Raw genomic sequence first — 26,229 nt, forward strand, 5'->3', positions numbered from 1 at the left:
AGACCCAAACTCAGGACCTCAGTGGGGTTGACATTTGTACTTTTGGGATTTGGTTGTGGTTCCAGACTAATATATATAAGATGCATAAAATTACTTACTAAATTATTCATCCTTACTATTTTGACATTTTATGTTCATGAACGTTGATTAAATTGGGACAACCTGCACCAAGCCTCGAGCCCACCCAGCTTCTAGCTCCACACTCTTCCACAGTGGACAGGAAATGCATTTGTGCGTCTGCAGGCAGAACGGCACCCAGAGGTTTTCCTTTGACTCCAGTGTGACCCGTCTGCTTCTGGAGGTCAACATCAGCAACATGCCTTCACCGGGCCACCCAGCAGAGGACGCTCACGCCACGGCCCTAAATGTCAGCATCCCACCACAGCTCATCTACGCCGGAGTCAGAACCAAGGTACTGAAGCTGTGAAGTCACCGGAGCTTTTGATTGCTGAGATCAAATGCTTCACCTGTCAAGTGATTTGGGGTCCGAGTTCACTTTTTCCAGAGGCTGACTATATTTTATTTATTTGCTCCATCACTGTGCTGAGCAGATGACAGCTGTCTGCTGTCTGTCTCAGGGGGACGGCCTTCCTGTGGACTGTTCTGTGGATGATAGAATTCTGATGTGTGAGCTCGGAAACCCATTCAGAAGCAGCCAAAAGGTACCAGAACCTTCCAAAAGTGCCCAAACTACTACTACTGCAATACTGCACGTTTCTATTCCTGCAGATTGTACACATTACATGGCCTGTATTAGAGTGTGCATCAGTACAACAGTTTGTGATAGTGTGAGTACTATGGTTTGTGATGCTGTCTACAGTTTGTGATACTGTCAGTGCTGTGGATAGTGATACTGATAATGCTGCGGTTTGTGATACTGTCAGTACTGTGTATGTTGCTGTCTGTCTCTCAGGTTCAGCTGTTGATCATATTTCAGACATCTGAAATCAGTTTGGACACCAGACAGATTCAGTCAGTGCTGCAGCTGTCCACGTAAGACAGACAGACACACACACACACACACACTTTTACAACTGGCCTTCATTTGTTCATGAGCTGGACTTTAAACTGACTCTGTCCCATGGGATGAATTGGAATGACGGGAAGATGAATGAAATTCTTTGCAATTCAAAGAAATTCTACACATCAGAAAATATATTAAACATATTTTGCTTCAAAATATAAATAATCCTATTAAATTCTGAAAATTATTCCCAGTTAACCCCAAAATGTAGAATGAGGAATATTGCTTCATGTCAAACGTAGCAGTTAATGAAATGACAAAAACTAATGGTAAATGCAGTTATTTATTCCAGTACATAACTCAGTGGGTAACATTGTTATATCAAAAGATCGTCAAAGGTTTTATCATTGCGACTGCACGGTTCAGGTCTGAATGTCTTTCCTGCTACACTGAAGATGAAGCAGATCCAGCAGGACATTTTGCAAGTTGAGGTAAGTTAGGAAACCTGCTTTACGGTCGAGGTGCAGCTCACTGAGGGAGGTTTAACAAAAATGAAGGGAGTGTATGTATATATTTGAGCCTGTATGTATAATTTCGACCGTGTGTGGATTAGAGAAGATCCAAAATGAATTTGAACTTGATCACCCAGTTCTTGTTTAAAGTCATTATACTGAACAATCACTCCACTGTGGAAAAAGAACAGTTCAAGGACATCATTCAAAGCCCAAAATTATCGTGACATTCATGCTCTTGATGAGTGTATATAAACGTCCGACCACAACCGTAAATATAAATAACACAGTTGCCAAAATTGGTTTCTGGTCTTATATAAAATAGATAAATATTAAATAAAAGATTACAAAAAGTGTGATGGTGTGTGTGTGTGTTTCAGCCTCAGCGAACAGTCACACCTGTATCCTGTGTTGGTCAGATTGAAGGTGGAGTTCCAACTACAGACCTCTCTGACTCTGTGAGTAAATAAAAACCAAAATCGGACCATTTTACTGTCTCTGCCCATCAAACCTTTGTGATGTCATAAAGTAAGAATGTCAAAGAAATAGGTAGAAGAATTTGTTTTTAGCCATCTCCAAATCACCACTGAAATTTCCTCAACTCTTCCAGAGAAGGAGGTCTGTTTGTCGTCGGTGCTTATCACGGGATTGTGTAACATGAAGGGGTTGAGAGTCTATGACTCACCCTGGACATGATACAAGGCTCTTATCCGAAGACAAACAGAATCAAACACAAGTCCATATATTGGCAGGTCAGCTCCTTATCCGCTGACTTACCTGCTCCACTCTTGCTGTGAGACAGAATTGCTCATCTTTTCTCCACCCTCCACGTTTGTCCTGGCTGCAGCAGGTAGGTGGTGACTTTACAGATGTGGCGATGGAATGGACGTCTGTTTGGATGGTTGCCATCCAGGACCCAAGGTGTTTCTATAGTCTTGCCAGTGCCCTCTCCCAGACCGGACCTGACCGCCATGATTCATTCACATCGACAAAAAGTGACCACATGACTTGGAATAAACTGATGATACTGTTCATTTTATATTTACTGTCTTGTAGAATCAAACATCCAGGCCACACCCACTTCAGTGGTCACATGACTGGGGAGTCCATCATAAAGAGTGTCAAGGATATCGGCAGCCCGCTGGACTTCACCTTCCAGGTTTGTGTGAAAACAGTCTGTGCTTTAATTGGTTCTAAACAGTGGTGTCAAAAGTACACACATTTGTTACTTAAGTAGAAGTATAGATACTGCAGTTTAAAAACACTCTGGTAAAAGTTGAAGTATCAACTTGACCTCTTTACTCAAGTAAAAGTGAAAAAGTATGTGCTCCAAAAAAGTATAAAAGTATAAAGTAACCTTTAAAAAAAAAAAAAAAAAAAAAAAAAGGTAGATGCCACTATATGAATTGAAAGCTTAATTTAAAAACTGATCCGTTCTACATGTGGCCCAAGACCCAAAACCCAAAATTACCCCCCAACACCACCTGCAAGAAAATGTGTCAATTCTAGAAGCTCTGAAATGCAATCTGGGACTATTCCAGACAATAAACTGCAGTGAGTGCAGCATCCATTTAGTGAAGGAAAAAAAAAAAAAAAAACCACAACTTTCCTTATTCACATTCATTCCAGTAGTATTCTGCTCTTACTAGGATGCAGCAGTTTTCTAGTTTGGCAGATAGTTCTGGAGAAAATCACTGAAGAAATTAACAAATTGAAAATATGGTCTGACCGAAACAAACTGTCATTAAATAAGACAGGGATGAAGTGGAGGTGTAAGAGAGTAACACTAGGTGTTCACAGGAAACACTTATTTATGTATGTATGTATTTATTTATGTATGTTCATTGTTAGTTGCTTTTATATTTTCTGTTGTGTTTCTATTCAGGTTCTTTTTGCCTCTTTCTCTAAAATTGTATATAATAATTAGATTATTAATATATAAACAAAAATAAATTTAAGAAATATTACAATTTGAAAACAAAAGCACCCGAACGTGATAAGAGCTGCAACTGCTTAATGCTAAGTTTTAACATTGAAAATGCCATAGACATGCTAACGCGTTAGCGTCGCTCCCGTTTTTAAGTTATAAAATACATCTATCAACTGTTTCAGAAGACCATAACAGGTCGGTTTAACATAGAAAAGGTAAATAATACTCACAGAAGTATGCTCTTTAGGGTTTTAGCGGGGGAAAATTAAGCGAAAGAACGAACGAATAAACGAAGCAATAGGTCGAAGCATTGCTTCAATCTGCGAACCAGTGCTTCGATTGGTTCACGGTTCAAAGCAAAGCGGTGCTGCAGAAAAGTTGATTACAGGAGTACATGACGTGAAATATATATATATATATATATATATATATATATACGAGGTCTGTCAATAAAGTATAGGTCCTTTTTTTTTTTTCAAAAACTATATGGATTTCATTCATATGTTTTTACGTCAGACATGCTTGAACCCTCATGCGCATGCTTGAGTTTTTCCACGCTTGTCGGTGACGTCATTCGCCTGTGAGCACTCCTTGTGGGAGGAGTCATCCAGCCCCTCGTCGGAATTCCTTTGTCTGAGAAGTTGCTGAGAGACTGGCGCTTTGTTTGATCAAACTTTTTTCTAAACCTGTGAGACACATCGAAGTGGACATGGTTCGAAAAATTAAGCTGGTTTTCAGTGAAAATTTTAACGGCTGATGAGAGATTTTGAGGTGATACTGTCGCTTTAAGGACTTCCCACAGAGCGAGACGTCGTGCAGCGCTCTCAGGCGCCCTTGTCAGCCTGTTTCAAGCTGAAAACCTCCACATTTCAGGCTCTATTGATCCAGGACGTCGTGAGAGAACAGAGAAGTTTCAGAAGAAGTCGGTTTCAGCATTTTATCTGGATATTCCACTGTTAAAGGAGACTTTTTTAATGAAAGCTGCTGCGACGCTCCGCCACAGGAAAAACACCTCTGTTGGAAGCCTTAAGGACAAGTTGGAACATGTCCAGCTGTTAAACAATTTCTCATATACTCACTCCACTGAAAGCCATCAAAAGCCGCCTGGATTTTACAAATGGTTATCAACACGGAGGTGTTTTTCCTGTGCCGCCGCACCGCGCCGGCTGCGTCCCGACGCGCGGACCCGTCTGCACGTCTTTCATTAAAACAAATCTCCTTTAACAGTGGAATATCCGGATAAAATGCTGAAACCGACTTCTTCTGAAACTTCTCTGTTCTCTCACGACGTCCTGGATCAATAGAGCCTGAAATGTGGAGGTTTTCAGCTTGAAACAGGCTGACGATGGCGCCTGAGAGCACTGCGCGACGTCTCGCACCGTGGGAAGTCCTTAAAGCGACAGTATCACCTCAAAATCTCTCATCAGCTGTTAAAATTTTCACTGAAAACCAGCTTAATTTTTCGAACCATGTCCACTTCGATGTGTGTCACAGGTTTAGAAAAAATTTTGATCAAACAAAGCGCCAGTCTCTCAGCAACTTCTCAGACAAAGTCGTAGTTGTAGTCTTACACACCTCTCTGCAGCTTCTCTCCCCCTGCCATCCCCTCATTACCCCATCCCCGTAGAGACGGTGCCTGCTCCCAGACTACCAATAACCAGCAAAAATCTATTTAAGCATAAAAATTCAAAAAGAAAAAATAATATAGCACCTTCAACTGCACCACAGACTAAAACAGTTAAATGTGGTCTATTAAACATTAGGTCTCTCTCTTCTAAGTCCCTGTTGGTAAATGATATAATAATTGATCAACATATTGATTTATTCTGCCTAACAGAAACCTGGTTACAGCAGGATGAATATGTTAGTTTAAATGAGTCAACACCCCCGAGTCACACTAACTGTCAGAATGCTCGTAGCACGGGCCGGGGTGGAGGATTAGCAGCAATCTTCCATTCCAGCTTATTAATTAATCCAAAACCCAGACAGAGCTTTAATTCATTTGAAAGCTTGTCTCTTAGTCTTGTCCATCCAAATTGGAAGTCCCAAAAACCAGTTTTATTTGTTATTATCTATCGTCCACCTGGTCGTTACTGTGAGTTTCTCTGTGAATTTTCAGACCTTTTGTCTGACTTAGTGCTTAGCTCAGATAAGATAATTATAGTGGGCGATTTTAACATCCACACAGATGCTGAGAATGACAGCCTCAACACTGCATTTAATCTATTATTAGACTCTATTGGCTTTGCTCAAAAAGTAAATGAGTCCACCCACCACTTTAATCATATCTTAGATCTTGTTCTGACTTATGGTATGGAAATAGAAGACTTAACAGTATTCCCTGATAACTCCCTTCTGTCTGATCATTTCTTAATAACATTTACATTTACTCTGATGGACTACCCAGCAGTGGGGAATAAGTTTCATTACACTAGAAGTCTTTCAGAAAGCGCTGTAACTAGGTTTAAGGATATGATTCCTTCTTTATGTTCTCTAATGCCATATACCAACACAGTGCAGAGTAGCTACCTAAACTCTGTAAGGGAGATAGAGTATCTCGTCAATAGTTTTACATCCTCATTGAAGACAACTTTGGATGCTGTAGCTCCTCTGAAAAAGAGAGCTTTAAATCAGAAGTGTCTGACTCCGTGGTATAACTCACAAACTCGTAGCTTAAAGCAGATAACCCGTAAGTTGGAGAGGAAATGGCGTCTCACTAATTTAGAAGATCTTCACTTAGCCTGGAAAAAGAGTCTGTTGCTCTATAAAAAAGCCCTTCGTAAAGCTAGGACATCTTTCTACTCATCACTAATTGAAGAAAATAAGAACAACCCCAGGTTTCTTTTCAGCACTGTAGCCAGGCTGACAAAGAGTCAGAGCTCTATTGAGCTGAGTATTCCATTAACTTTAACTAGTAATGACTTCATGACTTTCTTTGCTAACAAAATTTTAACTATTAGAGAAAAAATTACTCATAACCATCCCAAAGACGTATCGTTATCTTTGGCTGCTTTCAGTGATGCCGGTATTTGGTTAGACTCTTTCTCTCCGATTGTTCTGTCTGAGTTATTCTCATTAGTTACTTCATCCAAACCATCAACATGTTTATTAGACCCCATTCCTACCAGGCTGCTCAAGGAAGCCCTACCATTATTTAATGCTTCGATCTTAAATATGATCAATCTATCTTTGTTAGTTGGCTATGTACCACAGGCTTTTAAGGTGGCAGTAATTAAACCATTACTTAAAAAGCCATCACTTGACCCAGCTATCTTAGCTAATTATAGGCCAATCTCCAACCTTCCTTTTCTCTCAAAAATTCTTGAAAGGGTAGTTGTAAAACAGCTAACTGATCATCTGCAGAGGAATGGTCTATTTGAAGAGTTTCAGTCAGGTTTTAGAATTCATCATAGTACAGAAACAGCATTAGTGAAGGTTACAAATGATCTTCTTATGGCCTCGGACAGTGGACTCATCTCTGTGCTTGTTCTGTTAGATCTCAGTGCTGCTTTTGATACTGTTGACCATAAAATTTTATTACAGAGATTAGAGCATGCCATAGGTATTAAAGGCACTGCGCTGCGGTGGTTTGAATCATATTTGTCTAATAGATTACAATTTGTTCATGTAAATGGGGAATCTTCTTCACAGACTAAAGTTAATTATGGAGTTCCACAAGGTTCTGTGCTAGGACCAATTTTATTCACTTTATACATGCTTCCCTTAGGCAGTATTATTAGACGGTATTGCTTAAATTTTCATTGTTACGCAGATGATACCCAGCTTTATCTATCCATGAAGCCAGAGGACACACACCAATTAGCTAAACTGCAGGATTGTCTTACAGACATAAAGACATGGATGACCTCTAATTTCCTGCTTTTAAACTCAGATAAAACTGAAGTTATTGTACTTGGCCCCACAAATCTTAGAAACATGGTGTCTAACCAGATCCTTACTCTGGATGGCATTACCCTGACCTCTAGTAATACTGTGAGAAATCTTGGAGTCAATTTTGATCAGGATATGTCATTCAAAGTGCATATTAAACAAATATGTAGGACTGCTTTTTTGCATTTACGCAATATCTCTAAAATCAGAAAGGTCTTGTCTCAGAGTGATGCTGAAAAACTAATTCATGCATTTATTTCCTCTAGGCTGGACTATTGTAATTCATTATTATCAGGTTGTCCTAAAAGTTCCCTAAAAAGCCTTCAGTTAATTCAAAATGCTGCAGCTAGAGTACTGACGGGGACTAGAAGGAGAGAGCATATCTCACCCATATTGGCCTCTCTTCATTGGCTTCCTGTTAATTCTAGAATAGAATTTAAAATTCTTCTTCTTACTTATAAGGTTTTGAATAATCAGGTCCCATCTTATCTTAGGGACCTCGTAGTACCATATTACCCCAATAGAGCGCTTCGCTCTCAGACTGCAGGCTTACTTGTAGTTCCTAGGGTTTGTAAGAGTAGAATGGGAGGCAGAGCCTTCAGCTTTCAGGCTCCTCTCCTGTGGAACCAGCTCCCAATTCAGATCAGGGAGACAGACACCCTCTCTACTTTTAAGATTAGGCTTAAAACTTTCCTTTTTGCTAAAGCTTATAGTTAGGGCTGGATCAGGTGACCCTGAACCATCCCTTAGTTATGCTGCTATAGACGTAGACTGCTGGGGGGTTCCCATGATGCACTGTTTCTTTTTCTTTTTGCTCTGTATGCACCACTCTGCATTTAATCATTAGTGATCGATCTCTGCTCCCCTCCACAGCATGTCTTTTTCCTGGTTCTCTCCCTCAGCCCCAACCAGTCCCAGCAGAAGACTGCCCCTCCCTGAGCCTGGTTCTGCTGGAGGTTTCTTCCTGTTAAAAGGGAGTTTTTCCTTCCCACTGTAGCCAAGTGCTTGCTCACAGGGGGTCGTTTTGACCGTTGGGGTTTTACATAATTATTGTATGGCCTTGCCTTACAATATAAAGCGCCTTGGGGCAACTGTTTGTTGTGATTTGGCGCTATATAAAAAAAAAAAATTGATTGATTGAATTGAATTGACAAAGGAATTCCGACGAGGGGCTGGACGACTCCTCCCACAAGGAGTGCTCACAGGCGAATGACGTCACCGACAGGCGTGGAAAAACTCACGCATGCGCACGAGGGTTCAAGCATGTCTGACGTAAAAACATATGAATGAAATCCATATAGTTTTGAAAAAAATAAAAAGGACCTATACTTTATTGACAGCCCTCGTATATATATATATATATATATATATATATATATATAAAAACATTAAACTGAAGTCAAGAGTAACGAGGCTGTTTGTTTTAAAAATGTAACGAATAGAAAGTACAGATACTTGTGTGAAAATGTAATGAAGTCAGAAGTAGGCAGAAAAATAAGTAATGGAGTAAAGTATAGATACCTAAAAAGTGTACTTAAGTACAGTAACGAAGTATTTGTACTTCGTTACTTGACACCTCTGGTTCTAAATAACACGAGTTATAATCTCTGACCTTCACTGTTAGGTGGATGTCATGGGGAAACCACTTGGTTACTACGGCAACCTGGCGGTGGAGTTTGATTGGCCATTAGAGTCGTCCAGTGGGAAGTGGCTGCTGTACCTCACAGAGATCCTATTGGGTGGCACCTCAGAGCCCTACTGTACTCCACCCACCAATATCATCAACCCCCTCAATCTCACCGTAAGTACAACCACATCCTCTCTAAATAAACTTTTCTGAAACCTTTCAGAATAAAAGCCACTTCACATAACTCTCATGCTTTTACCTGCTTTGCTGAAGAATGCACTGATTGTGGAAGTGTACGTAATATCTTAGTAAATACTTTTTGTATCAAAGTGAAACTTTGTATGAGGTCGCTTCACAAAGACTTCTGATAACTTTGGGGGGGATGATGGTTTAGTGGTTAACCGATGGACTTGAGACCAGAGGATCCTCCTTTCAAATCCCAGCCTGACCGGAAAATCAGTAAAGCCCCTTTCACACCGGGGGTGCTCCCGGTTGCTCCCAGTTGCGGTGTGCATCATTATGATGACGCCGTGTGGAAGCAACTCAGTGCCAAGATGATGGAGCTCGGCGCCACAACAGCGCGAGGGGTGCAAAGGAGGAAGCAAGTCGGGCGCCGAAAAATTAAACCTGTTTAATTTTTTTGACGTCCTGTGCTCGACGCAGAAAGGAAGTGGTTCCAGCGCAAGTCGGGGCAAAGAGGCGTTACCCAGCATGACTCGGAAGCCAATTTATGATTCCTGCTGTGTTCCATTGCTCTTCCATTATAAATCATGCAGGATTTTTTTTTATACAGTGTACTTAATGCAGTAAAAACTGCACGCTGAAAAAAAAAAGACCACAGAAAAAAAATGCAGACTGATTGCCAGAAATATCCAGTAAAAAGTCCGGACATCTCTAGTCCACTCATGGACGTTCGTTCACGCGCGCACATGTGAATTAAAAAAGAAAAAAAAGTCTGGCTGCAGGCATTAGTTCCTTATTCTCTGCTCAAACTCTCACATCACAGTTAAAAAAAGGACAAAAAAGGACATACAGTAGTGTTCAGGATAATAGTAGTGCTATGTGACTAAAAAGATTAATCCAGGTTTTGAGTATATTTCTTATTGTTACATGGGAAACAAGGTACCAGTAGATTCAGTAGATTCTCACAAATCCAACAAGACCACAAGCATTCATGATATGCACACTCTTAAGGCTATGAAATTGGGCTATTAGTAAAAAAAAAAAGTAGAAAAGTGGGTGTTCACAATAATAGTAGCATCTGCTGTTGACGCTACAAACTCAAAACTATTATGTTCAAACTGCTTTTTTAGCAATCCTGTGAATCACTAAACTAGTATTTAGTTGTATAACCACAGTTTTTCATGATTTCTTCACATCTGCGAGGCATTCATTTTGTTGGTTTGGAACCAAGATTTTGCTCCTTTACTAGTGTGCGTGGGGTCATTGTCTTGCTGAAACACCCATTTGAAGGGCATGTCCTCTTCAGCATAAGGCAACATGACCTCTTCAAGTATTTTGACAAATCCAAACTGATCCATGATACCTGGTATGCGATATATAGGCCCAACACCATAGTAGGAGAAACATGCCCATATCATGATGCTTGCACCACCATGCTTCACTGTCTTCACTGTGAACTGTGGCTTGAATTCAGAGTTTGGGGGTCGTCTCACAAACTGTCTGCGGTTCCTCCATTTCTCTTTAGGCCAGTTGATGTGTACTTTGGCAAATTGTAACCTCTTCTGCACGTCTTTTATTTAACAGAGGGACTTTAGGGGGATTCTTGCAAATAAATTAGCTTCACACAGGCATCTTCTAACTGTCACAGCACTTACAGGTAACTCCAGACTGTCTTTGATCATCCTGGAGCTGATCAATGGGTGAGCCTTTGCCATTCTGGTTATTCTTCTATCCATTTTGATGGTTGTTTTCCGTTTTCTTCAACGTGTCTCTGTTTTGTTTTTTTTTTCCATTTTAAAGCATTGGAGATCATTGTAGATGAACAGCCTATAATTTTTTGCACCTGCGTATAAGTTTTCCTCTCTCCAATCAACTTTTTAATCAAACTACGCTGTTCTTCTGAATAATGTCTTGAACGTCCCATTTTCCTCAGGCTTTCAAAGAGAAAAGCATGTTCAACAGGTGCTGCACAGTCTGTCTACAGCCAAACTGTGCACTCTGACTTCTCTGTGCAGAGAACCTGCAGGCTGCTTTCTCACCTCCTCTCTGCTCCCTGCTGCGTGCACCTGACACAGAAATTCCTGCGTCGTCATGACACCACAGGAAGCAACTGGGTGCAGCCCCGGTGTGAAAGGGGCTTAAGGGCCCTTGGGCAAGGTCCTTAATCCCCTAGTTGCTCCAGGTGTGTAGTGGGCACCTAGCATTTCAGCAGCCTGACATTGTGGTGAATGTGAGGGATTGATGTGTAAAGTGCTTTGAACATCTGCAGATGGAAAAGCACTGTATAAATGCAGTCCATTTAACTTTGCTATTGGATGTATTTGATTCTCACTGTGGCCACCAGGGGGTGGAGCCTCTGAAATCTGTGTGCCGTTATGGATCGTGATCAAACTCATGTGGCTTACAGCTCGTTAAGTCCTTGCACAAGTTTGAGGTCAGACCTGCCGATGCAGGTTTGCCTCGGTATTGCCTTTGTTCTTTTGTTTGACCTCAGAGATAACATGAGGCACTGAGCCAGATCAGGTCAGAGCTCAGAACATGTTTTGGACATCTCTACATGGAGCTGCTTTGGGTTCTGACTTATGGCTAACCCAGCAGAAACCTGGTCCAGCCACAGTAGCCAGGGTCTATGTGGTATCCCTTTGACTATCTACTCACTAGGGCCCACAGCAATGACAGAACTGTGTGCTGGTACTTTTCCATATCCTCATATGGAAAAGTGCCACTCACCCACACATACTTATGTCAACATGTTGCCTTGCAAACGCACCATGAGTGACTTGCTGTGTTTCTGGATTATGACAGGCGTGAACGATGCCGCTGCGACAGTTTCATGCACACGGGAACACAGTGCGAGCAGCTGCGCAATGTGGTTACTCATTGTATTGCCCTCTTATCAAGCGGGCAATACAAGAATGATCCGTCTGTTCCTCTGTAGATGACTCATGGTCACAGACGTATAGTCATGAAATGACATGAATGATGAAGCAGTGTATTATGTCCACAGCTGCTGGCGGCATGTCTGGCCTGATACGTGTGTCTTGTGGACGACACGCCGCAGGACAGACACCGTGTCATGTGGAACAGAGCTCATGTGGGTAACGTGACATTCAGATTTCCCGCTGTTTGTTATGATCTGATGGTCTTTTCGCCTGGGGTAGCCTGTCAATGTGCACGCACTCACTGCAGCCCATTGCAACTGCGATATATGTTTTGGCTGGACGCTTCATTTTTCTGGCATTGCCCATGGGGAGAGGCGGAGAGCTGGGGTCACATTGCTTATTGCTCCTCAGCTCAGTCGCCATGTGTTGGAGTTCACTCCAGTGAACGAGAGGGTCGCGTCCCTACGCCTTTGGGTCGGGGACAGGTCTCTCACCGTTGTCTCGGCCTACGGGTGGAGCGGCAGTGCAGAGTACCCGACCTTCCTGGAGTCCCTGGGAGGGGTACTAGATAGCGCTCCGACTGGGGACTCCATTGTTCTCCTGGGGGATTTCAACGCCCACGTGGGCGGCGACAGTGAGACCTGGAGGGGGGTGATCGAGAAGTACGGCCTCCCCAATCTGAACCCGAGTGGTGTTCAGTTGTTGGACTTCTGTGCTTGTCACAGTTTGTCCATCACAAACACCATGTTTGAGCATAAGGGTGTCCATAAGTGCACGTGGCACCAGGACACCAGGTCGATGATCGACTTTGTAGTCGTATCATCTGACCTTCGGCCATGTGTCTCAGACACTCGAGTGAAGAGAGGGGCAGAGCTGTCGACCGATCACCACCTGGTGGTGAGTTGGATCCGCTGGGAGGGGAGGAAACCGGTCAGACCTGGCAGGCCCAAACGTATCGTGAGGGTCTGCTGAGAACGACTGGCGGAACCCTCTGTCAGCGAGGTCTTCAACTCCCACCTCCGGGAGAGCTTCCCCCAGATCCCGGGGGAGGTTGGAGACATGGAGTCCGAGTGGACGATGTTCTCCACCTCCATTGTCGATGCGGCCGCTCGTAGCTGTGGTCGCAAGGTCTCTGGTGCCTGTCGCTGCGGCAATCCCCGAACCCGGTGGTGGACGCCAGAAGTAAGGGATGCTGTCAAGCTGAAGGAGTGCTACTTATCTTTGTTGGTAGGTGGGACCCTGGAGGCAGCTGACAGGTACCGGCAGGCCAAGCGTGCCGCAGCCCGTGCAGTCGCAGAGGCAAAAACTCAGGTCTGGGAGGAGTTCGGGGAGGCCATGGAGGAGGACGACTTTCGGTCAGCCTCGAAGAGATTCTGGCAAACCGTCCAACGCCTCAGGAGGTGGAAGCAGCTCTCCACCAGCACTGTTTACCCTGCGGGTGGGGAGCTGTTGACCCTGACTGGGGATGTTGTCAGGCAGTGGAAGGAGTACTTCGAGGATCTCCTCAATCCTATCGTCACATCTTCCGAAGAGGAAGCAGAGACTGGGGACTCAGAGGCGGACTCATCCATTACCCAGGCCGAAGTCACCGAGGTGGTTAGAAAGCTCCTCGGTGGCAAGGCTCCTGGGGTAGATGAAGTCCATCCTGAGTACCTTAAGTTTCTGGATGTTGTGGGACTGTCTTGGCTGACATGCCTCTGCATGGATTGGCAGACCGGGTGGTGGTCCCTCTGTTTAAGAAGGGGGACCGGAGAGTGTGTTCCAACTATAGGGGGCTCACACTCCTCAGCCTCCCCGGTAAGGTCTATTCCAGAGTAGTGGAGAGGAGAATTCGACCGATGGTCGAACCTCGCATTCGGGAGGAGCAGTGTGGTTTTCGTCCTGGTTGCGGCACACTGGACCAGCTCTACAGGCTCCGTTGGGTGCTCGAGGGTTCATGGGAGTTCGCCCAACCAGTCCACATGTGTTTTGTGGATCTGGAGGGTTCATGGAAGTTCGCCCAACCAGTCCACATGTGTTTTGTGGATCTGGAGAAGGCGTTCGACCGTGTCCCTCGGGGGACCCTGTGGGGGGTGCTCCGGGAGTATGGGGTCCGGGGTCCTTTGCTAAGGGCTATCCATTCTACGACCACAGCAGGAGCTTGGTTCGCATTGCCAGTAGTAAGTCAAACCTGTTTCCAGTGCACGTTGGCCTCCGCCAGGGCTGCCCTTTGTCACCGGTTCTGTTCATTATTTTTATGGACAGAATTTCTAGGCACAGCCAGGGTGTAGAGGAGGTCTGGCTTGGGAACCACAAAATCTCGTCTCTGCTGTTTGCGGACGATGTGGTTCTGTTGGTTTCGTCAAATCAGGACCTTCAGCGTGCACTGAGGCAGTTTGCAGCCGAGTGTGAAGCGTCCAGGATGAAAATCAGCACCTCCAAATCCGAGGCCATGGTTCTCGACCAGAAAAAGGTGCTTTGCCCTCTTCAGGTCGGTGGAGTGTCCTTGCCTCAAGTGGAGGAGTTTAAGTATCTTGGGGTCTTGTTCACGAGTGAGGGACGGATGGAGCGTGAGATCGATAGACGGATCGGTGCAGCATCTGCAGTGATGTGGTCGCTGTACCGGACCGTCGTGGTGAAGAGAGAGCTGAGTAGTAGGGCAAAGCTCTCGATTTACCGATTGATCTACGTTCCGATCCTCACCTATGGTCATGAGATTTGGCTCATGAACGAAAGAACGAGATCGCGAGTACAAGCGGCCGAGATGAGTTTCCTCCGCAGGGTGGCTGGGCGCTCCCTTAGAGATAGGGTGAGGAGTTCGGAGTTGAGCCGCTGCTCTTCCACGTCGAAGGGTGTCAGTTGAGGTGGCTCGGGCATCTTTTCCGAATGCGTTGGAGGGACTACATCTCTCAGCTGGCTTGGGAACGCCTTGGGGTTCCCCCGGAGGAGCTGGGGGAGGTGTGTGTGGATCGGGAGGTCTGGGCGGCTTTGCTTGAGCTGCTGCCCCCGCGACCCGACTCTGGATAAAGCGGAAGAAAATGGATGGATGGATGGATGTATATATATATATATATATATATATATATATATATATAGCCCTCCAAAAGTATTGGAACACTTGGTATTTCACACATTTTAATTTGTTTATGTCATTTCAAATGCAAAAAATACAAGAAATACCAAAAATTTCTAAAATTATCTTCCTTAAATTCAAATTGAAAGCAAATCTCTACAACTTGATAGAAATTAATTAAAAATATAAATGCCACAATGATGGGTTGCATAAGTATTGGAATAATGGTATAAATAGTAAATGGACTGCATTTATATAGCGCTTTTCCATCTGCTTCACATGCTCAAAACGCTTTACACATCAATACCTCACATTCACTCTGATGTCAGGCTGCTGCCATACAAGGTACACACTGCACACCAGGAGCAGCTAGGGGATTAAGGACCATGCCCAAGGGTCCTTAGTGATTTTCCGGTCAGGCTGGGATTTGAACCGCGGATCCTCTGGTCTCAACTCCAAAGCTTTAACCACTAGACCATCACCTCCCCTATAATTGGGATAATACCTGTAAATAATCAACAGTTTTCTTCAGGCACGTCAATATGGATACATATAACATTTCCAAATCACTGACTGTCTTGCACTTTATTTACATCAGTTATGAAGAAATACAAACAGTATGGCACTCTGTGGTTAATCTGTATGGGGTACATAGTTCTCGAAAACTGATTGCCTGTGGAAGGAGAACATTGAGGAAAGCCACCAAGACACCCAGACAACCCAGAAGAAGTTATCGGCTTCTGTGGCTATGATTGTAGAAATTATGTAGCGTGCATATTTTGCATTTTGTAACCAGTTATACAGCTTCATGATGAAGTGGTATAAAGGAGGATTTTCTTTTACCAAAACATCAAATCTAGGCTTGCATCTCAGATGTACCTCAGATGCAAATTGTAGCTGAACTTTCAGGTCTTCTTTATAAGAAACAAAGGAGAAAGGTCGACATATCTTGATACCCTGTCATAAGCTTTCTCTAATTCCACAAACACAATGTAACTCCTTACATTCTCTATAATTCTCCATCAGTACTCAAACATTGCATCTGTTAGTGCTCTTTCTTTGCATGAAACCATATTGCCGCTCACAGATCTTCACCTGTTTTCTAATCCTAGCTTGTACTACTCCTTATCATAACTTCATGTTGTGGCTGATCAGCTTAATGCCTCTGTAGTTACTGCAACTCTGCGCATCACCCTTGTTCTCAAAAATAGGAAGCGGCACAAATCGTCTCCATTCCTCAAGCATCCTCTCACTTTCCAAGATTTTATTAAACAATCTGTTCAAACAATTGATATTAAACAATCGACTGCCTTTCCACTCTTCATCCTCTTCATAGCTGCCCTCACTTCATCCTTACTAATCTCTTGCACTTCCTGATTTACTCTCTCTACATCATTCAGCCTTTGCTCTCTCTCATTTTCTTCATTCATCGGCTCCTCAAAATATTCCCGCCAACTTCTCAACACACTCTCATTGATTGTCAACACATTCCCATCTGCATCCTTTACCACCCTAATGTGCTGCACATCCTTTCCAGCTCAGTCCCTTTGTCTGGCCAATGGTACAAGTCCTTTTCTCCTTCCTTACTGTTCAACTTCTTTCCTTAGCTTTTGCCACTTCTCTTTTCACCTTACATTGCATCTCCTTGTACTCCTGTCTCCTTTCTTCATCTCTGACTATTCCAATTTTTTTTTCACCAACATCTTTCTCCTTATGCTTCCCTAAACATCTTCCTTCTTGTCTCCTTGTATTCCTTCCACTGTTGCAGATGTGACACCCAGTACCTTTTTAGCTGTCTCCCTCACCATATCTACAGTACTTTACCAGTTGTCCAAAATTTGCTTCCCCCCCACCCTCTCACCTGCTCACCATCTGATCCTTTGTTGAGCTCTCACTCTCTTCCTCTAAAGTCATCCTACAAACCACCATCCTACATGCTGTCTAACTATACTTAACCCTGCCACCACCTTACAGCCTCCTACAAAGAATGTAGTCCACCTGTGTGCACCTTCCTCCACTCTGTCACTCTGTGCTCCTCCTTCTTCTTGAAGGAGGTATTCACCACAGCCATTTCCATCCTTTATGCAAAATCAACTACCATCTGCCCTTCCACATTCCTGTTCTTATACCATATCTACCCATTACTTCCTCATCACCTCTGGTCTGTCAGGAACAGTATGTGTCAAGAGTGGGCCTGCACACTTTCCACCACCTCATATCGTCTTTCTTGCAATCTACCTGTGGGGCATATGCATTGATGATATTCATAATCACCCCTTCAATTTCCAACTTCACACTCATCACCCTGTCAGACAGCCGCTTAACCTCCAACACACTCTTCACATATTCTTCCTTTAACATCAATCAATCAATCAATCAATTTTTTTATATAGCGCCAAATCACAACAAACAGTTGCCCCAAGGCGCTTTATATTGTAAGGCAAGGCCATACAATAATTATGTAAAACCCCAACGGTCAAAACGACCCCCTGTGAGCAAGCACTTGGCAACAGTGGGAAGGAAAAACTCCCTTTTAACAGGAAGAAACCTCCAGCAGAACCAGGCTCAGGGAGGGGCAGTCTTCTGCTGGGACTGGTTGGGGCTGAGGGAGAGAACCAGGAAAAAGACATGCTGTGGAGGGGAGCAGAGATCGATCACTAATGATTAAATGCAGAGTGGTGCATACAGAGCAAAAAGAGAAAGAACAGTGCATCATGGGAACCCCCCAGCAGTCTACGTCTATAGCAGCATAACTAAGGGATGGTTCAGGGTCACCTGATCCAGCCCTAACTATAAGCTTTAGCAAAAAGGAAAGTTTTAAGCCTAATCTTAAAAGTAGAGAGGGTGTCTGTCTCCCTGATCTGAATTGGGAGCTGGTTCCACAGGAGAGGAGCCTGAAAGCTGAAGGCTCTGCCTCCCATTCTACTCTTACAAACCCTAGGAACTACAAGTAAGCCTGCAGTCTGAGAGCGAAGCGCTCTATTGGGGTGATATGGTACTACGAGGTCCCTAAGATAAGATGGGACCTGATTATTCAAAACCTTATAAGTAAGAAGAAGAATTTTAAATTCTATTCTAGAATTAACAGGAAGCCAATGAAGAGAGGCCAATATGGGTGAGACATGCTCTCTCCTTCTAGTCCCCGTCAGTACTCTAGCTGCAGCATTTGAATTAACTGAAGGCTTTTTAGGGAACTTTTAGGACAACCTGATAATAATGAATTACAATAGTCCAGCCTAGAGGAAATAAATGCATGAATTAGTTTTTCAGCATCACTCTGAGACAAGACCTTTCTGATTTTAGAGATATTGCGTAAATGCAAAAAAGCAGTCCTACATATTTGTTTAATATGCGCTTTGAATGACATATCCTGATCAAAAATGACTCCAAGATTTCTCACAGTATTACTAGAGGTCAGGGTAATGCCATCCAGAGTAAGGATCTGGTTAGACACCATGTTTCTAAGATTTGTGGGGCCAAGTACAATAACTTCAGTTTTATCTGAGTTTAAAAGCAGGAAATTAGAGGTCATCCATGTCTTTATGTCTGTAAGACAATCCTGCAGTTTAGCTAATTGGTGTGTGTCCTCTGGCTTCATGGATAGATAAAGCTGGGTATCATCTGCGTAACAATGAAAATTTAAGCAATACCGTCTAATAATACTGCCTAGGGGAAGCATGTATAAAGTGAATAAAATTGGTCCTAGCACAGAACCTTGTGGAACTCCATAATTAACTTTAGTCTGTGAAGAAGATTCCCCATTTACATGAACAAATTGTAATCTATTAGACAAATATGATTCAAACCACCGCAGCGCAGTGCCTTTAATACCCATGGCATGCTCTAATCTCTGTAATAAAATTTTATGGTCAACAGTATCAAAAGCAGCACTGAGGTCTAACAGAACAAGCACAGAGATGAGTCCACTGTCCGAGGCCATAAGAAGATCATTTGTAACCTTCACTAATGCTGTTTCTGTACTATGATGAATTCTAAAACCTGACTGAAACTCTTCAAATAGACCATTCCTCTGCAGATGATCAGTTAGCTGTTTTACAACTACCCTTTCAAGAATTTTTGAGAGAAAAGGAAGGTTGGAGATTGGCCTATAATTAGCTAAGATAGCTGGGTCAAGTGATGGCTTTTTAAGTAATGGTTTAATTACTGCCACCTTAAAAGCCTGTGGTACATAGCCAACTAACAAAGATAGATTGATCATATTTAAGATCGAAGCATTAAATAATGGTAGGGCTTCCTTGAGCAGCCTGGTAGGAATGGGGTCTAATAAACATGTTGATGGTTTGGATGAAGTAACTAATGAAAATAACTCAGACAGAACAATCGGAGAGAAAGAGTCTAACCAAATACCGGCATCACTGAAAGCAGCCAAAGATAACGATACGTCTTTGGGATGGTTATGAGTAATTTTTTCTCTAATAGTTAAAATTTTGTTAGCAAAGAAAGTCATGAAGTCATTACTAGTTAAAGTTAATGGAATACTCAGCTCAATAGAGCTCTGACTCTTTGTCAGCCTGGCTACAGTGCTGAAAAGAAACCTGGGGTTGTTCTTATTTTCTTCAATTAGTGATGAGTAGAAAGATGTCCTAGCTTTACAGAGGGCTTTTTTATAGAGCAACAGACTCTTTTTCCAGGCTAAGTGAAGATCTTCTAAATTAGTGAGACGCCATTTCCTCTCCAACTTACGGGTTATCTGCTTTAAGCTACGAGTTTGTGAGTTATACCACGGAGTCAGACACTTCTGATTTAAAGCTCTCTTTTTCAGAGGAGCTACAGCATCCAAAGTTGTCTTCAATGAGGATGTAAAACTATTGACGAGATACTCTATCTCCCTTACAGAGTTTAGGTAGCTACTCTGCACTGTGTTGGTATATGGCATTAGAGAACATAAAGAAGGAATCATATCCTTAAACCTAGTTACAGCGCTTTCTGAAAGACTTCTAGTGTAATGAAACTTATTCCCCACTGCTGGGTAGTCCATCAGAGTAAATGTAAATGTTATTAAGAAATGATCAGACAGAAGGGAGTTTTCAGGGAATACTGTTAAGTCTTCTATTTCCATACCATAAATCAGAACAAGATCTAAGATATGATTAAAGTGGTGGGTGGACTCATTTACTTTTTGAGCAAAGCCAATAGAGTCTAATAATAGATTAAATGCAGTGTTGAGGCTGTCATTCTCAGCATCTGCATGGATGTTAAAATCGCCCACTATAATTATCTTATCTGAGCTAAGCACTAAGTCAGACAAAAGGTCTGAAAATTCACAGAGAAACTCACAGTAATGACCAGGTGGACGATAGATAATAACAAATAAAACTGGTTTTTGGGACTTCCAATTTGGATGGACAAGACTAAGAGACAAGCTTTCAAATGAAAGCTTGAATCTACACAGACACTGAGTTGGAGCTAGCTCGTAAGCACTACTTTGAGATGGTCCGTTGTGGTAGAGAGGGGGAGGCTGCCATGTCCAAGGAGCTGAGATGTAGGCTGGTGAGGAACACTGGGTCTGGGTTTTTGATTAATTAATAAGCTGGAATGGAAGATTGCTGCTAATCCTCCACCCCGGCCCGTGCTACGAGCATTCTGACAGTTAGTGTGACTCGGGGGTGTTGACTCATTTAAACTAACATATTCATCCTGCTGTAACCAGGTTTCTGTTAGGCAGAATAAATCAATATGTTGATCAATTATTATATCATTTACCAACAGGGACTTAGAAGAGAGAGACCTAATGTTTAATAGACCACATTTAACTGTTTTAGTCTGTGGTGCAGTTGAAGGTGCTATATTATTTTTTCTTTTTGAATTTTTATGCTTAAATAGATTTTTGCTGGTTATTGGTAGTCTGGGAGCAGGCACCGTCTCTACGGGGATGGGGTAATGAGGGGATGGCAGGGGGAGAGAAGCTGCAGAGAGGTGTGTAAGACTACAACTCTGCTTCCTGGTCCCAACCCTGGATAGTCACGGTTTGGAGGATTTAAGAAAATTGGCCAGATTTCTAGAAATGAGAGCTGCTCCATCCAAAGTGGGATGGATGCCGTCTCTCCTAACAAGACCAGGTTTTCCCCAGAAGCTTTGCCAATTATCTATGAAGCCCACCTCATTTTTTGGACACCACTCAGACAGCCAGCAATTCAAGGAGAACATGCGGCTAAACATGTCACTCCCGGTCCGATTGGGGAGGGGCCCAGAGAAAACTACAGAGTCCGACATTGTTTTTGCAAAGTTACACACCGATTTAATGTTAATTTTAGTGACCTCCGATTGGCGTAACCGGGTGTCATTACTGCCGACGTGAATTACAATCTTACCAAATTTACGCTTAGCCTTAGCCAGCAATTTCAAATTTCCTTCAATGTCGCCTGCTCTGGCCCCCGGAAGACAATTGACTATGGTTGCTGGTGTCGCTAACTTCACATTTCTCAAAACAGAGTCGCCAATAACCAGAGTTTGATCCTCGGCGGGTGTGTCATCGAGTGGGGAAAAACGGTTAGAGATGTGAACGGGTTGGCGGTGTACACGGGGCTTCTGTTTAGGGCTACGCTTCCTCCTCACAGTCACCCAGTCAGCCTGCTTTCCCGGCTGCTCGGGATCTGCCAGGGGGGAACTAACGGCGGCTAAGCTACCTTGGTCCGCACCGACTACAGGGGCTTGGCTAGCTGTAGAATTTTCCACGGTGCGGAGCCGAGTCTCCAATTCGCCCAGCCTGGCCTCCAAAGCTACGAATAAGCTACACTTATTACAAGTACCGTTACTGCTAAAGGAGGCCGAGGAATAACTAAACATTTCACACCCAGAGCAGAAAAGTGCGGGAGAGACAGGAGAAGCCGCCATGCTAAATCGGCTAAGAGCTAGTAGCTACGCTAAGCTAGCGGATTCCTAAAAACACGCAAAGTGAATAATGTGTAAATAATTTAGAGGTGATTCAGCAGAAGGAGTGCTTTAGTTAAGGCACGTAAAGATTACACTGGGAAACAAATCGTAATCTAGATAACTAGATCAATCTAACTGCGCAGATTAAACAGCTAACAGATACAGAAAAACACTGCTGTGCTCCGGAACAGGAAGTGATACAATACCGCAGTGAGAGCCAACCACCAGTAGAGGCAAGCCAACATGACCCCAACACCATTTCTCTTCCTGTCCACACCATGCTACAGCAACTTGAACCCCCGCCTATGCTCCTGGCCTTACTTCCCTTTCACTTGGTCTCCTGCGCACACAATATGTCTATCTTTTTTCTCTCCATCATGTCAGCTAGCTATCTCCCTTTACCAGTCATACCAGCCAACATTCCAAAAGTCCCAACTTCTCTTGCTGTCTCTGGACATGTTTTCCCTCCTCTTTTTCGTCTTTGCCCAACATTAGCTCAATTTCCGGAAGCACCCGGTTGGACAACGGCACCGATGCGGTCGTTGTTAACCCGGGCCTTGACCTTCTGGTATGGAAATTCAGTTTGTACTCTGCATGGTTGTGTTGGCTTATTTTATGCTGGATGCCCTTCCTGATGTAACCCTATTCATATATCCGGGCTTGGTATCGGCACTCAGAATGTACTGGTTGCACACATGAAGAATAAAAGTTTGCCTTTTATGGACTTTGATGTTCGCATAAGTGAGGACAAGAGCTTGGACACTGGGGTCTACAAGAAGCCTGAACACACAGACCTTCTTTTAGATTCGCCCAGCACACTGGAACTCAAGCTGGCAGTTACTAGAACCTTGCATCAATGGGCTAAAAACACCTAAAGTGCCTGTACCAAAGAAAAAGAACATCATCATCTGAAGGAGGAACTTAAAGTCTGTGGATTTCTTAAATGTAAATTTGTGAAAACTGCTACAAGAGTCAGAAGGAATACAAAAACTGTGGGTGATGAAGAGCAAAATGAACAACAACAAGCACAGCATTCCTGTGTTTTTCAAACCCAGCCACACCATCAGACAGAAACTGGTTCACCCCAAAAAGGCCACACACAGAGGATAAATATTTGAGTCTCTGCTCCAACAAGAACTGTTGATGCTTTTCTGGAGCAGAGTGAAACATCTTCAAAGAACTAAACAAGTTCAGTTAACCTGATTCAACCTTCTTAAATGCCATGACTTTGACTGAGAATCTCCACAAACATCTGCAATGAACTGGCAGTGGGAGTCTCTTCATTCTACAGAATCCAGGAATACGCCCGAGCACCAATAGGCCTTAGGGCCTACTTGGGAGTTCTTCTTTGATACACAGGTCAGGTGAGATCTGAGAGCGTTTGTTCATGTCACATCCACCACACTACAGAACCATGTTGGGTCCTGGTTGGCAACCACCCAGGCAGACACCTGGTCCATCCCCACATCTCCAATGCAGTGTGCTGCAGCAAAATGAAATTTCTGCATGCTCATGTCCTTCTCCAGCTGCTGGTGTCCTCAGCACTGAGCCACCTGTGTCCTGGAACATGTCCAGAAAATCACACCCCATGGCCAAAATGTCATAGTTAATGCAAGTGATTGTCCTCATCTGAGTCTCACTAAGTAACCACTCATTTGACACAGAGTCATTCCAGCTGTACCCAAGTATTCTCCAGAGACCTGGCATCAAAGACATCCCATCTTCACCTTTAGGTCAGTGGTTAGAATCCAAGTCTTACATCCATACAGTGACATAGGAATCAACAGGACCCTGAAGACTTGGGCCGTCTTTCTCCTGCAAAGACATCAGCATTGCTAAACACCTTTGACCTTTGGCCTCATGACTCCAATAGCTCTTCCCAGGCTTCTCTGGACCTCAAAGGCAGAGGACACAGAGACAGGACCATCACTGCTAATTTGAGTTCTACAAATTCAACACCTTCACCACATAAAGTTACACTTCTGATGGCCAAGTCCAGCAAGTCATTAAAAGCCTGGATCTTAGTCTTGATGAGCCCAGACACACCAAATGCTCAGACAGCATCTCAAGTGCTGTCATCAGGGTATCCGTTGATTCCATTAAGAGCTGGAGCACTGGCCATCATCTGATCTGAAAACATTGTCTCATGCCTGCAAGCCTGCCTGTAGTTGATCCAAGGTGTCTGCTTTTGGAAAATTTTATTTACCTTTTGAGTGGTGACATAATGGGCAGCACGGTGGCTTCGTTGTTAGCACTGTTGCCTCACAGCAAGAAGGTCATGGGTTCAATTCCCGCCTGTGGCCTTTCTGTGTAGAGTTTGCATGTTCTCCCCGTGTTTGCGTGGGTTTCCTCCGGGTGCTCCGGTTTCCTCCCACGTCCAAAGACATGCGGGTTAGGTGGATTGGAATCTTTAAATTGTCCGTAGGTGTGCGAGTGGGTGTGAATGTGTTTGTCTGTTTGTGGCCCTGCGACAGACTGGTGTCCTGTCCTGGGTGTACCCCGCCTCGTGCTCTGACTGCTGGGATAGGCTCCGGCCCCCTGCAACCCTTAATTGGACTAAGCGGTTGAAGATGTGTGTGTGTTTGTGTGTGTGGTGACATAATGCATGTGTTAATGTCATCATGTGTTAGTGTAACCCAAAACAGAACAATCAAACACCTCACTGCAAGTGTATGTGGCAAACTAAACTTCTGTTCTTCTTAGCTTTCACAGGAGACAAAGAAGAGAAGTCTGGAGGAGGAGGACAAGCAAGCAAGAACTAGAAATGCAGCACTTCCCTTGCAGAGAAGGAGCAGCACTGCCTTTACCCTGGTACGGGCGCAAACCAGGATGAACTAACTTCAATCATTTGTCTTATGCATTGTTTCCACCTTATTGATGCCACTGTAGAAACCAGGACCCACAAAACATCTAAAGCCTAAAGTCAGTTCCCAACTTGCTGATTTATAAGAAGCTTCTAAAAATACTGGCTGTGTCTGTCTTACAACCCCTGGCAAAAATTATGGAATCACCGGCCTCGGAGGATGTTCATTCAGTTGTTTAATTTTGTAGAAAAAAAGCAGATCACAGACATGACACAAAACTAAAGTCATTTCAAATGGCAACTTTCTGGCTTTAAGAAACACTATAAGAAATCAAGAAAAAAAGATTGTGGCAGTCAGTAACGGTTACTTTTTAGACCAAGCAGAGGAAAAAAATATGGAATCACTCAATTCTGAGGAAAAAATTATGGAATCACCCTGTAAATTTTCATCCCCCAAATTAACACCTGCATCAAATCAGATCTGCTCATTGACACTGACCCTATGTGTCTTTTTGCAAGGAATGTTTTTGCAGTTTTTGCTCTATGGCAAGATGCATTATCATCATGAAAAATGATTTCATCATCCCCAGACATCCTTTCAATTGTCCAAAATATCAACATAAACTTGTGCATTTATTGATGATGTAATGACAGCCATCTCCCCAGTGCCTTTACCTGACATGCAGCCCCATATCATCAATGACTGTGGAAATTTACATGTTCTCTTCAGGCAGTCATCTTTATAAATCTCATTGGAAAGGCACCAAACAGGAGTTCCAGCATCATCACCTTGCCCAATGCAGATTCGAGATTCATCACTGAATATGACTTTCATCCAGTCATCCACAGTCCACAATTGCTTTTCCTTAGCCCATTGTAACCTTGTTTTTTTTCTGTTTAGGTGTTAATGATGCCTTTCGTTTAGCTTTTCTGTATGTAAATCCCATTTCCTTTAGGCGGTTTTTTACAGTTCGGTCACAGACATTGACTCCAGTTTCCTCCCATTCGTTCCTCATTTGTTTTGTTGTACATTTTTCGATTTTTGAGACATATTGCTTTAAGTTTTCTGTCTTGACGCTTCGATGTCTTCCTTGGTCTACCAGAATGTTTGCCTTTAACAACCTTCCCATGTTGTTTGTATTTGGTCCAGAGTCTAGACACAGCTGACTGTGAACAACCAACATCTTTTGCAACATTGCGTGATGATTTACTCTCTTTTAAGAGTTTGATAATCCTCTCCTTTGTTTCAATTGACATCTCTCGTGTTGGAGCCATGATTCATGTCAGTCCACTTGGTGCAACAGCTCTCCAAGGTGTGTTCACTCCTTTTTAGATGCAGACTAACAAGCAGATCTGATATGATGCAGGTGTTAGTTTTGGGGATGAAAATTTACAGGGTGATTCCATAATTTTTTCCTCAGAATTGAGTGATTCCATATTTTTTTCCTCTGCTTGGTCTAAAAAAGTAACCGTTACTGACTGCCACAATCT

At 43.3% G+C, this 26,229-nt stretch overlaps 1 protein-coding gene across 1 annotated transcript in view; it reads left to right on the forward strand.

Moving 5' to 3' along the window:
* LOC117527899 (integrin alpha-3-like) overlaps positions 1 to 26,229 on the forward strand; it is a 132,794-nt gene that overhangs the window by 82,856 nt on the left and 23,709 nt on the right. Inside the window, exons 17-23 of the mRNA XM_034190404.1 lie at positions 244 to 412; positions 579 to 662; positions 914 to 993; positions 1,857 to 1,934; positions 2,533 to 2,635; positions 8,922 to 9,098; positions 24,639 to 24,746. Coding sequence (XP_034046295.1) covers positions 244 to 412; positions 579 to 662; positions 914 to 993; positions 1,857 to 1,934; positions 2,533 to 2,635; positions 8,922 to 9,098; positions 24,639 to 24,746 — 799 coding nt within the window. The remainder of the gene's footprint in view (positions 1 to 243; positions 413 to 578; positions 663 to 913; positions 994 to 1,856; positions 1,935 to 2,532; positions 2,636 to 8,921; positions 9,099 to 24,638; positions 24,747 to 26,229) is intronic.

Source organism: Thalassophryne amazonica, chromosome 16 (genome assembly GCF_902500255.1).
Source record: "Thalassophryne amazonica chromosome 16, fThaAma1.1, whole genome shotgun sequence".
NCBI lineage: Eukaryota > Metazoa > Chordata > Actinopteri > Batrachoidiformes > Batrachoididae > Thalassophryne > Thalassophryne amazonica.